This window comes from Cryptotermes secundus, unplaced genomic scaffold (assembly GCF_002891405.2).
Source record: "Cryptotermes secundus unplaced genomic scaffold, Csec_1.0 scaffold709, whole genome shotgun sequence".
NCBI lineage: Eukaryota > Metazoa > Arthropoda > Insecta > Blattodea > Kalotermitidae > Cryptotermes > Cryptotermes secundus.
In genome coordinates this window covers 1,044,918-1,058,766 of record NW_019738358.1, presented here as the reverse complement: position 1 = coordinate 1,058,766, position 13,849 = coordinate 1,044,918, and the positions used below count along the sequence as shown (strand labels likewise).

Sequence of the window (13,849 nt, the reverse complement as noted above, 5' to 3'; positions counted from 1 at the left end):
TTCGTACACCTGAGGATGACCTCTTGAGGTCGAAACATGTAGTGTAATAATAATAATAATAATAATAATAATAATAATATGTTGTTGTGTGGTCAGTAATATTACTCTAATGTTAATATTCATACTAAGTTGAGCCCATTAGAAAGACACATTGCAGGTGTCGAAGCTAAGACTTTCTTTGCATCGGGCCCAGCAAAGTAGGAAGTTTTCCTTATTTACACCCTTTGAAGAAGAGAGATCCAGTTTCCGAAACCTGTTTGAAAAAATCTCAAGACTATGGATAATAGATGAATGAATAATTTAATAGGCCAGTACAGTTTATATGGTAGGGTGCCGGAGTTTGACTCTCGGATCCAAACTTCAGGCATTCAGTTTAAATTACTATTCTCATTAGGAGTCTGTCTTCCGATTCACCTTTATAATACATGAGATTGTGTATGTTGATAGCCAAGTCTAAAGGACAGTTTGTTCCAGAAATATATTGCCATATTTCACGTCTGTTGTTCCACACTGTAGATCGTGTTTGGGCTTTAATGTCCGGGATGTTGAACATCTACAATAAAAATATATTCGACAAGAATTTTGTATTACCATCTCTGTTTGATACAGTAATTTTCTGCTATTAACGTATCATAAACGATATGACAGAAATAGGTGATAATATTCTGGGACACACTGTATTATGCGTACAAATGACCATCCACAATGAAATCTCTACCTTGGAACCCATTACTCAGTCATTCAGCACGCAGTACGCTTATATCTTTTACCTGCACATGAGCTGTATTTTTGTGTCAGTATAACTTCCCATAACCTCAAATGATAACATCGACAATCAGAAATCTTTGAAATAATGAGATTTCCATAACAATTGTTTATATATTAACGATATTAAATATGGGTTTAACAGTTAATGTGACGATTTTTAACAGATATGGATATCGGTGATATGGTAACACATTCTCATAAATATATTCAACATCAAAGCAAACATCTTCTAAGTACATAGAATCAGTTCTGCAATATACTCGTAATCACCAATATTTAAAGCGTGTTTGTCTTGTGATGCATGCTGGGAAAGTAACAGTCGTTTTCTTAATGAATTCCATAATCTATCGCTTTGTTTCAAGCTGAAATACAACAGTCATTCTTGTTATCGTGTTCTGGATTATCACACCATTTTGCAAGGTTCGTTTCCGGAGTTCAGCGGCGCAGATGGAGACACTGTACGCCTGTATACAATATAACATCTAATAAGAAGACGGTCACAATACGATTTTAACAAATGTGTAAACCTCTGACCTTATACGATGTTACTGGTTTATTTTAAGCCCATTTCATTATCCTAATCAAACGTGACTTATATTCTCACCATATAATATATATGTATATTGCAATGACGCAAGCCTAAAGACGATAACTAAGGTTAAACTTGAGACATGCGATGCACCAGCGTGCTTACCTTGTCCCATCTCAAACGTTTATTGAAGAGTGCTAATGTGAGATAACTTTCATATCAACGTCTGGCACTGTCTCATGAAGATGCCATTATAAATGGAGATTTCGGTCTCTTACGGCAGCGAATAACATTGCAATCTTCTGCGAAATTATGCTTTGTAGTCTGTAGAAGTTTACCAACGTTCTGGAGCAAAATTCTGCATCTATCTTGAGGGTAGAAGAGATTAGTCATCTTAGACATTGAGTCAACAGCACGACAAGGCGAAGAAAAAAGATAGAGGCACTCAGTTCCTCTGAAAAGCTGGTAATTTTCTACCAGACTATAAAGTGTCACTTCCAATGAGACAGTAAGGTTTGATAAAGCGATTTCGTGTCGAGGTCAGTGGCGCAAATCAAAGTTCTATTACATTTTTCGGAGGGGAAAAAGAAAAACTGTTGAATTTCAAGGTTACGAACGAGAATCCAAACCAGGTTCCGTCTTGGCAGCTCCAGAATTCAAGCCCAGAGTGCTTGCAGCTATGCTGACCTACTGTAGACCTGCCATGTTGGACTGAGACAGCAGTACTTGTCTGCTGATCATTAATGCAGGGTGGAAAATATTTTGAAGATTAAAATCTCTGATTCAGAGGAGGAGCCAAACGGCGAAACTCGACTATAAGCCGCGTCTATGAGTTAATTATCTTCATGTAACTGCCTCTTTCTTGAAAAGCTAACAGTTTCTCAGTTAATGTTTTATGGAACCCGAATGTTCACTGCCCGTACCCTGACCCAGATAAATTCAGCCCATAATCTCTCAACCTACTTTTTAACACCCGTTTTAATATTATTCTGCTATCTGCAACTAGGTCTGCTTAATGATCTCTTCAGAGGTTTATTTCACAAAATTGTACAAAATTTTCTTCTCTTCTATGCGTGCCACATGCTCCCCCTATCTCATCTTCCTTCACTTGGTGATTCTAATAATATTTTTCTGAGGACGGAGTACGTAAGTGATTGTAAGGCTAAAGTTCATTCGTATTTTTTGTTCCTAGTTCATTCAGTTGCTTACAAATTAAAATAACGTAGGTGTTAAACAATCGTCGTTTAATAATATAATTTTAAGAACATCGATTTTAAAGTTACAAGAATCTTATATTCTCTACCGAGCAGAAGAAGTTGGTAGCAAAACGCTCTCTCGCTCAGAATTCAGCAATATTTCACCAGAATGTACGGAAGAAAGCGTGACCCAATTAAACTGAAAAATCTGTGAGGTGTAACTGCTAAATAAGAATTAGAAATATATAGGAATTTATTAAAATCTAAGTACTTTTAAAACTGGTTACGTATTATGAATAAAACACAAAAATTTCAGTCTTAATATTAATTAGAGCATTTAATTTTTAGGATTGAAATATTTTGGGAAGTAACGCAGTTTAGTCTGGTAGATAGTTACCGAATATTTCGAAAGAGCCTGCTACCTCCAGGGTAACACTAAAGATGGAGGCAGAAAATTCCTCCGAAACGCTGATGCCCATCTACCAAACTCTCTTTAATAATCTAGAAAACCGTAATCTCGAGTCTCACTTCCGGGAGGACCTCCAGTCGTATAAAATTATTTCCATCCTGCAGAGAAAGACTTGAATTCATTCTACTGTTCCTTTCCCATCATCCTTTGCAAAGTATATAAACTACTGTCATCAATATAAAACTCTTCTTTAGAATAACATAATGGTACAATGGCAACACAATTAAAATAATGGCAATATAAATTAACAATTACAAGTTCACAGGAATTTTTGCGACGGTAGACAAGTCAGTTTGTCCCTCCGCGTAAACCACAGATTTTGGGTCCATGGGAGGGACCTTATCCTTTTGTCAGCAACCATTACGTAAATTCGCACTAGAAATCTCATTGCATTCGATCCATTTCGCAACTTCTAGAGGCATTTCCGGTTTCTGAATGCCTCCTTCTGGCCCTAAAAGTTCTTTCATTATGTCATCTGCGTTACAGGATATGACGCGTTGCTGGCAAATAGCAATCGCCCTGACGAAGTCGTCCTTTGGAGTGATGAAACGATGCTCCATATAGAGGGCCTTGCTGTCCCAGTAGATAATCTGAAAGAAAGAAAAAAAGATGAAATGAAGGGTAGCCAGTACAACTACTGCCATCTATTGAGCGAGTACAGAAAGCAGATGCGAAGGGTCGACTCCGTGGAGCCGTGGCACTCGCCACAGTCATGGAACACACAGTAAAGCAAAGCTATCCCTGAAACAGGTCGCGGAGGCCCACATGGTTGTAAGACGTCATGGCTCCCATATTTTCTGTAGACAATCGGCTCACAGATGGCGGTGAGATTGGTGTACACAGTAGACCACCGATTATCCCAATTAATTAGTTACAAATGTGGTTCGCATAATTGAAAATTCGGATAACTGTATTAAATTCTTGTCCTGAAATAAACACCATTACAACCTACTGTACTGCTATATTAATGAAAACAAGAATTTAAAACAGGTGCAACATGAAAAATTAATAAATATAATTACAAATTAACATTTTCAAACACTCTACTTGAAAAAAGTGAGAACATTCCGCAATCCTTGATTGTACTGATTGGGCTAATTGACAATTCGGATAATAGGTGTTCAACTGTAATTTATTTGCGTCGCATTAGAATTAGAACAAAAAACTAAAATTTACAACAAAACTCACCTATTTTGCAAATAGAGTCGTTTATTGTATAAAAATAAATTATCTTGAAACAGAAGGGCGATAAGTTTCCCATACAAATATAAATTTAAAAATTATGCAAATAATTAGCTCAGTCGGTATAGCTATGGACTACGAGTTCGACGGCCGGTGCTCGATTTAAGGGAGGGTTAAAATATTATTCTCTAGTTCACAGGTTCACAGAATGTAATCTGACCTTAATTTCCTCATGAACAAAATTCTGATTTCTTACTGACATTTCAAAATATTTTAATTTCGTCACAATTTTAAAGGATGTTCTAGTTATTTCTGAACACACACAGTTCAGATATTTGGGAACGACGATAACAAATCAAAACCTGATTCAGGAGGAAATTAAGAGGAGACTGAACTCGGGTAATGCTTGCTAACATTCAGTCCAGAACCTTTTGTCTTCTCACCTGCTGTCCAAAAACATAAAAATTAGAATATACAAAACTATAATTTTGCCTGTGGTTCTGTATGGGTCTGAAAATTGGTCTCTGACATTAAGGGAGAAAGAGAGACTGAGGGTGTTTGAGAACAGGGTGCTGAGGAGAATATTTGGACCGAAGAGAGATGAAGTGACAGGAGGTTGGAGAAAACTGCATAATGAGGAGCTTCATAACTTGTACTCTTCTCGAAGTATAATTAGAATGATCAAGTCAAGGAGGATGAGGTGGGCAGGGCATGTAGCACGAATGAGGGAGAAGAGGAATGCATATAGGATATTGGTGGGACAGCCAGAAGGATAGAGACAATTTGGAAGAGCAAGGCGTAGGTGGGTGGACAATATTAAAATGGATGTTAGAGAGACAGAACGGGATGATGGTATGGATTGGATTGATCTGGCTCAGGATATGGACCAGAGGAGGGCTGTTGTAATCACGGTAATGAACCTTTGGGTTCCATAAAATGCTGAGAAATTCTTGAGTAGCTGCAGATTTGGCGACTCAAGAAGGGCTCAGTTCCATAAATAAGTAAAGAGTAAGTAAAGGTATCCCTGTAACAGGACTTGGAGGCCCAGAGGGTTATGAGATGTTGAGTTCCAACATTTTCTAGACAATCGGCTCACAGATGGCGGTAAGATTGTCAGCCCTACGCGCCGGCCGCCCTTTACCCCCCAAGAACATTCAAAGAATCTTCCTGCTACTCATTTCTATTAGAGGCTGACTCGACCCCAGGGCCATAGTGCGGCTGGAAGGATTAGGCAAATTGAGAAAAATCCAATGATCATATCGGGACTCAGACCCGCTACCTTCCGGCTTGTAGCATAGTGCCTCAACAAACTACACTACGACGTGCCTCACCAACTGTAAAAATTCTAAGAAAAATTACACATTTCAGAGCTCGAGAAACTAATTTGTTATGCCAACACGCACCCTGTTATAGGTTCCTGTCCATAGTCTCTGCATATTTTAGGCTGTTGTGATCCAAAACGAACCAGCATTTTGCACTGTGAACTCGGTCGCTAAGCAAAGAATGTCCTGACCAAGGTAATGTTTCACTGTGTACGTTGCAACATCCTCGAAGCCCAACATCACAGTGGCTACGCCCCATCTGTCATCCTTCTCTTAAGCAAACCCATTAGGAATTCAATTTTCTGGATAAACTTCACTGAATGAAATTGAAAATTGAGCTGGGAGACCAATCGCATTTCATTTTTTAATTTTCTTTCAAGTTTTCTTGCAAGAATGAAAGAAAAAATCGGTAAAACAAGAGAATCCATAGTATATTGAACTATAAGTAATGTTACTGACATTGCAGTATGCTACAATACGAAAGGTCGCGGGGTTTGATTCCTGATGAGGTCATTAGATATTTCAGTTGACCTAATCTTTCCAGCAACTTTATGGCCTTGGGTTCAACTCAGTCTCTAACAGGAATGAGTACTTCCTGGGTGCATAAGGTTGACAACCTCACCGCCATCTGTGAGCCGATTGTCAACAAAATGTGGAAACCTCGACGTCTCACAACCCTAGGGGCCTCCATAACCTGATACATGTGTAGTTGTATCTCTTACTTAATTACGTAATTAAGCATTATGCTATGAAAACATATGGAGGAGTAGAGATATAGCTTCATCATTGTTGACCTCGGTACTACACAGGCGAGTGGTCAGCTTTTTGATCCGGCCAACTTTCCCGCAGGGGAAGGTGCCCCACGGTATCCACTGGACAGGAGGCTGAATGAGCCCCGGACCGGGTCTGGACGCTGTGGAGTAGGAAAAAATCTTATGCCCCTAAACGGGTATAGATCACCGGCCGTACAGCTGTCGCTGTAGCGGCTGAGCTAGCCCGACTCTTCAAACTATCAGATGTAGGAGAAGAAAGTGACAAGTGTGTTAAGGACTAGAAACGTTGCTAGGTAAGAAAGCTCAACAATGGCTACGCCTTGACAATATTTTCACTAAATTACACACTCCAAACATTATACATAAAGTCTTCTCTTCACAGCCGCCCGTACAGGACTGAACTTAACTCTCAACTGCGTCGGAGCGCCGAATGTCAAGATAACCCCTCGGCGTGGACCACGCACAGAAACACCATATCACGTGACCGCTTCCCAGTTAGTTCATTGGCTTGATGACTGCTGCTTAGCAACGAGACATAACATTCATCCTATTGTTGCATGCGAGTAACGCGGGGTTTATCGAGTAGTTGACTAGCAGTGCTTTGAGGAAGTACGTCACAATTGTAACAGTAATTTCCTGTGTGGCTTAGAGCACTAAAACAGGTATTTATTTAACGACGTTGTCAGTAGCTGATAGTAACCAATGTCTGATGATAAGATGGTAATAAATATTGAACTGAAAATGTGTAAAGAGTGAAAACGTGACCTAATTTCAGGTGTTATCCTGTTATCTGTGTGAGGCACTAAAGAAAACGATAAACATCTCAGTCAGGAAAGCCGATTTAATAACCGAGATTCGAACCTGGGACCTCCTGAATGTGAAGGGGTGATAGCCACTCTGATGCGATGTTGGGTACTGAAACAATACCGCGTGTGATATAATTGAAAGGTACACAAATGTATAACACGAAACAAAGAGGAATAAAACTGCTTGGAAGGACCGATAAATACCACGAAACACTTCAAGAATGTATCAGTTTCTTTTAGGCTCCTCTACGGTGCCTTTCAGTTACCAATTTGCATCTCTTCCTGCTCTTCGTCGTGAACGAGTAGAAGGGGCATTTAGACTATATGCATTACACAAGTGTCGAAGAAGCTGCAGGAGACTAAGGCGGTGCTTCAAATGCGTAACATGTTTCAATAAAGACCCCATTTATCTAACTCCAGGGAGCTGAACCCTTCTTGAAAGGCATATACAGGATGCTTCACGACTTTAGGGCATAACTGCAGGAGGTGATTTCCTAGGCCTTTGTGATCAAAAAAGTTCATATAAACATGTGTCCGATTTTGGACGGTTACGGAGTTATGACCGCTTTAGACTCAGAACAGAAGGTAACGATTACTGACAATAAACGGAACAAAATAATAAACCAGCATAATACAGTCTTAATATTTGACCCTGACGAAGGAGACAGTATGTTCCTCCGAAGATTCGGTAAACTTTTACCCGACTACACCACATCATATTCCGGAAAGAAATCATCTTTTTTTGCACGAAATTTCTTGTAACGCTCTACACTGAAGCTACAAGTTTGTTTCTTCGTAATTCTTGCTTACCTTTGATGTAATTTTGAAAATCGAGAAGGGCCGAACAAAGCGCCGGTAGCGAATGGTGCACGCGCCCTGCACCACGGCGCCGCCTTTCTGACGGATACTCCTGTAGAGTCCGGTCCGCTCGTAGAAGTCCACTCTAGCAAAGTCGAGCTCTCTGAGGTAGCGTGCGTTATTCATGTGATAGAGAAGTGTGTCCACATCTGTGGTAATGCAGACACCTGCAATCACAACACAAACAGAGGCTACATGTACATTCCACGTGTTCTGCAGAATACAGCGCCAAATGGGAGGATGTGAGATGAACTGGATCGGTCTTGGCCTAATTGAGGTGCTATCCAGAAATGTGCCTGGAGGGACTGAGGAAACATGCTAAACCCCTCAGTCAGGATAGTAGATGTCCAAGCTGAGTTTCGAACCGAGAACTTTCGGAACACGAGTTCAAGATCTCACTGATACACCAACCTTCTCAACATCACATATTAATAATACATGAAAGTTTGTGACGACGGTATATTAATACATCTATTGCGTTTTTGGACGTTATCCATTGTCCTGCCTTGCGTTGGTGTCCGGAAACACAAGAATTGTATTACCATGTTAATCCAATACGTAATCTTCAGGTTCAGTAAACATGATTGTTTTTGACATTGTCTATTATCTTGAGGGGGCACACGGTAGCGCAGTTGGTTGAGGTACTATAGTACAAGCCGCAAGGTCGCGGGTTCGAGTCCCGATGAGCTCAGTGGATTTTTCAATTGACCTAATCCTTCCTGCCACGCTATGGCCCTGGGGTCGACTGAGCCTCTAACATAAATCAGTACCAAGAATCTTCCTGGGGGTTAAGGGCGGCCGGCGCGTAAGGCTGACAACCTCACCGCCATCTGTGAGCCGATTGTCTAGAAAATGTAGGGGCTCCGATGTCTCGCAACCCTGTGGGCCTTCACGGCCTGTTACAAGGATAACTTAACTTTTACCTTTGAGTCGTTCATCCACGATATTTCGGGAAATGGTTCTATTACAATAATCGGGCGTAAGGGACGAGCTTTTCAGCTGCTCCGTTAGACAGCACAAGTCTCGTTACTGAAACGCGAAGTTAAAGGTAAAATTACAAATTGTCAATGAATAATCCGTCGAGTGTAACAATGTTTTTAGGTCACTTATTTATTTCACTCGCCTTACATGTTTCGGTTCAAAAGAAACCATCATCAGAGGCGCGTTACAGACACATGAAACCACTGGCGTTGTATTGTACACAGTATGTAAGCTGCGTGAACTGCTACAGATGTCGGAGTGTAAAAGCACAACACATCCGACATCTCTAGCAGATCACGCAGCTTACATACTGTGTACAATACAACGCCAGTGGTTTCATGTGTTTGTAACGCGCCTCTGATGATGGTTTCTTTTGAACCGAAACATGTAAGGCGAGTGAAATAAATAAGTGACCTAAAAACATTGTTACACTCGACGGATTATTCATTGACAATTTGTGATTGATAGTGTAACGGACCAAATATGAAACAATTCAAATTAAAGGTAAAATTGTCCATGTTCTTAATTAAAGAATACAAATTGAAGACGTAACAAGAAGTGGAGGTATAGCTCCACGTATTTTTATCCTCGATATTAGATAATCGGGTCCCGGAACACATTATCTAGGAAGCAGGATGGTCCCCAAGGCCCTCTTGGACGCTACGTGCGGAGAATCCGAACCCTGTTTCCCGATAGCCCATTTCGTAATTTAATAACTGCACTGAGTTGTTGCAGCTCCTTAAGATGAAGTCGTCTTGTGCTTAGTTAAGTAAAATTACGAAATAAATATGTATTGGGGAGTGAGGGGCATAGTTCCATGTTTTCCTCGGCAGGTGAGTGAACGCTTTCACGCCCCGGCCGGCCGAACCCCGCGGAAATAGCCCCAGTACGCATTGGATAGAAGGCTGGACCGGTCCCAGAGCCACTGTGGCTGCTGTGAAGAGGAAACTATCTCTTGCCACTGCTGAATTAAAACAGGATATGAATTTATTTAATTATATTCGTACCTGTATTTTTGTATATTTCGATATTTTTATAGATTTATACGTACAGTCCACATATGCTTGGCTATTTGTGTACGTCATCTGATGATGACTGCTTAGGGTCGAAACACGCGGATAGTAATAAATAAAAAAGAGGAAATTTTTTATTTTAAAATTTTCTGCTTGTTTATCTTACGAAGGAAAACATAGATTGAAATCCCTTAGAACTGATAGATATTAAGTGACGTTTCGGAGAAACAAGCTGCTTCCATCTTTAGTACAGAAATGTAAGCCTTTCTCTTCTACCCTGAATCCTAAGACAGCAGGTTCCTCCAAACCGTTGAACACGACTTACCAGATACACGGCGTCACATCTGTCACTATTGTATGAAACAGATTCCGAGTCTTGACGTGTTTCCTGTGAGGTAGGGACTGAGTTTTTATATACATTTCAGATGAATATGGAACGCCAAACGGTTAATCCCGTCCTGGCTTCTTTACCGGGGTAAGCACGGGGAAATCCAGGTGAACTGTTTCGATGACTCCCAATGGATCAATAGGCAAGCTGTTAGGAAGGCTTCAGGACAGAAATACCAACTTCTGCATTGCTGCAGTCGCTTCTCATGCAGTATACCGGCTGTATCGCTTTGTACACCGCTTGGAATGCCAAGTGTCGCCAACCAAGCTCACGATTCTGCATTATAATTCCCTACTGGTGCGTCCTCAGGACATAGACGAATGTGACAACTCACATATACAGGATGGCCCAGAACAAGTGTATATAATATAAATATGTTGTTTTTTTTTTTTAGAAAATAAACAGAAATAGGGGAGTATAATTTTCACCACATGAAAGAGCTCTTAAATAAGATTCTCCCCACACCTTTCCCAATTCCACTGCATTTCGACCTGAGCTCCCTCTGTTGCTCGTATATGTCCATTCGTTATTCAAATTCCATGAAACTGACGCATGCGCATATTCAAGTGTCTCGATGGAACAGGCATCGTACGTAAAACTTTTGAGAGTTTCGATCTCATGTGGTGAAAAACGTATCTTTCTGGCTGTTTATCTTCTCAAACAAAAATGTTTAAATTGCACTCATTCTCGGGCACCCAGTACTTCAGCAACGTTAAGGACCCCCCCTTCTCCCCCCCCCCCGAATAACCATATGAATAACTCATAGCACTGAAACAGAATTAAAATAGGGAAGGGCGCAAAATATGTATACAAATTTAAAAGTACAAAACGTCTGTTTAAATAAATTATTTGTATATATTTGGTTCAAGTTTGAAAATATCTGTAGATAACGTCTATTAAAAAGTGATACAGCGGTCACCTGCGGACAATTTTAAATGGAATCCTAGATATAGCAGTAAATTATTTAAGCATGTAGTTACATGTATGAATCAGGAAATTGAAATCAAACACCTAGAAGCATCGGACCTTCCCTTATGTCATGATTCTGCCCTGCATTTAGTTTCCTCTGTGTTTACTTCTACACCAATCTCCTTACAAGCGTCACTTAAAGTTGCTATGTTTCTCTTTACGGAATCTATATTATCACCCAGTAGATTCACATCATCAGCATAGACCAACAGCTGATATGTCCCATTTAATTTCAGTCCAAACTGTTTTCCTGGAGATTTCTAACGGCATATTCTAAACCAAAGTTGAAAAGGAGTGGCGATAAAGCATCTCCTTGTTTTAGACCGTTCTGGATATGGAAATTATCAGACAAATGTTTATCTATACGGATTTTACCGTACGTTTAGTTTAAACACATTTTAATCGGCCTAACTACGAGTTTCCTAAGAATGACTGCCCTGACGAGTATCAGTAGTACTTTTAAACAACAGCCCCGTCCTATCGTCAGAGAGGACGTTACGTAAGTATTAGAATCGCAAGTGTTTAGTGGGAAAAAAAATTCTGGTCGTGAGCCTCAAGAGGTTTGGCGCCAAAACGAACTGATTGGCGGTAAACCCGCCAGTCATAAAGTAACGCTGACTGACTCTGACAGAGACCACTACATCTCCATTGAAGATATACCAGTCTTCTGGGCAAACAATTGTTGTATATTGTGAGAATTGCATGAAACACGTAACTACGCCCTGTGGGAAGAATTGCAGAGGTTTTGGATGTTACAGCAGGAGGTATGTATAAAAACTATTAGTACTTAAGTGGATATCTTCCTAATTATGATACCGTGCATTCTGATAGGTGAAGCTTCAGATATGTCAAGTGGATAATAACATTTCCGAGGAATATTTCATGTATGAATTGTTTATTTTCCGGGGTAGAGAACCAAAATTAACGGCCGTGGGGATCCGTTGCGCTGACCACGCGACACCATCTACCCGCAAAAGTTGACACTGACTTCGTTGACAAGCGGCGGTTGCTCGGTCAGCATAGTTCGCTTGCGGACTAAAGGCCACAGAGGAAAGGAAATGAATTGTTTACTTAACGACGTTATCAGTAACGCAGACCATATAACGTCGAAATTTTGGATAGTTGTGAGTGGTAACCTTCGGCTTCCATAAAATGCTGGGAAGTTCTTGAGTAACTGCAGAAATGCCGGCTCCTCCAGAAAGGCTCAGCTCCATGGCCGAGTCTCGACCCAGGCATATGCCAAGTATAGGTCAGAATTGTTCCACTTGCGTCAGCTATCTGAGTACGAAATATCGGGCGTCCAGAATAACAAAAAATTATGTCTCGGAAACTGATTGTCATACACATATCCGGTTTACGTCTTCGGAAAGGAAAACTGTAATTTTTTTTTCATGCCCGGCTTACGCGCATGCGCCGCCGCATTCCTGTCACCATGTTAGGAATTACTTGGACAGAGTGATGGTTGGGAGATAGATCGGCAGAAGAGGATCAATCGCTTGGCCCCTAGGTCGCCAGATTTAACCCCACTGAATTATTTCTTGTGGGTTTATGTGAAGAATATTGTCTAACAGGTTAAGATCAACGACCTGTAACACCTGAAAGCACGCATAAGGGACGCTGTGGCTAGGTAATACCAAACATGCTTCAAGATTGGATATTTGTCGTGCCACCAAGGGAGCCCATGTTGAAATTTATTGAGAAAGTTATATACTCAGAAAAAACTTTGATAGTGTCCCTTTGTAGTGGTGTAACCCAAAAATATGTATAATAAAAGCTTTCTGAGATATAATTATTTTATTTTGGATACCTATCATCCGGACACCCTGTACTTGCATCCACCTACAAGATTATACGGTGTCACAACCCAGAAGACCACAATATGTAAATATTTTTCTGGAGCTGGGATAGCTCAGTCAGTATATTGTCTAAGCTACAGTCTGGACGATAGATGAATTAATTTCGATTCCCGGTATGAGCAAGAGATTTTTCTCTTCACAGCGTCCAGACCGTCTATACGGCCAACCAAGCCTCTTAACCAAAGCTTTTTTTTCCCTTGGCACTACAGCCCCAGTGGGCCTAGGCCTACCTCCATGAACTTCTCCGTTCTCTTCGGTTTTCCTAGATCTTACACATTCGGTAGGACTCCTTGGAGGGGTGATCAGCTTGTCGCAAGGCCTCTACCTGTATACAAACACAGAAAAACGCACACACACAAACTAAACATCCATGCCCCGAGTGGGATTCGAACCCACGATCCCGGTTTCCAAGCGAGCGAAGACAGTACATGCCTTAGACCGCTCGGCTACCGTGACCGGCTAACCAAAGGTTACCATAGCTTATTTCCGGGAGATAAATAGGCCTGGGCGTGAAAATCACCACTCACTTCCATTTAGTACCGAGGTCAAGAATATTGGAGTTATACCTCCACTCCCCATGCGTCATCATGACGTGGTGCTTAATTAATTAAGCGTAGGGACAACTTTACGTACGTCGATGTCAGATGGAGGTGATCAATCAAGCCCTGGACATTATAAGGCATAATGCTGTGCACTGGCGCTGTCAGGCAAGACACTACATGAAATTGATATGACTATC

General features: G+C 40.9%; 1 protein-coding gene across 1 annotated transcript in view; it reads right to left on the bottom strand.

Moving 5' to 3' along the window:
• Positions 1 to 565: 565 nt before the first annotated feature.
• The window catches only part of LOC111870892 (protein THEM6), a 62,211-nt gene continuing 48,927 nt past the window's right edge, over positions 566 to 13,849 (bottom strand). The window contains exons 3-4 of the mRNA XM_023863514.2: positions 7,856 to 8,070; positions 566 to 3,552 (exon numbers count right to left, since the gene is read on the bottom strand). Of these exons, the coding sequence (XP_023719282.1) occupies positions 3,313 to 3,552; positions 7,856 to 8,070 (455 nt within the window). The 3' untranslated portion in view covers positions 566 to 3,312. The remainder of the gene's footprint in view (positions 3,553 to 7,855; positions 8,071 to 13,849) is intronic.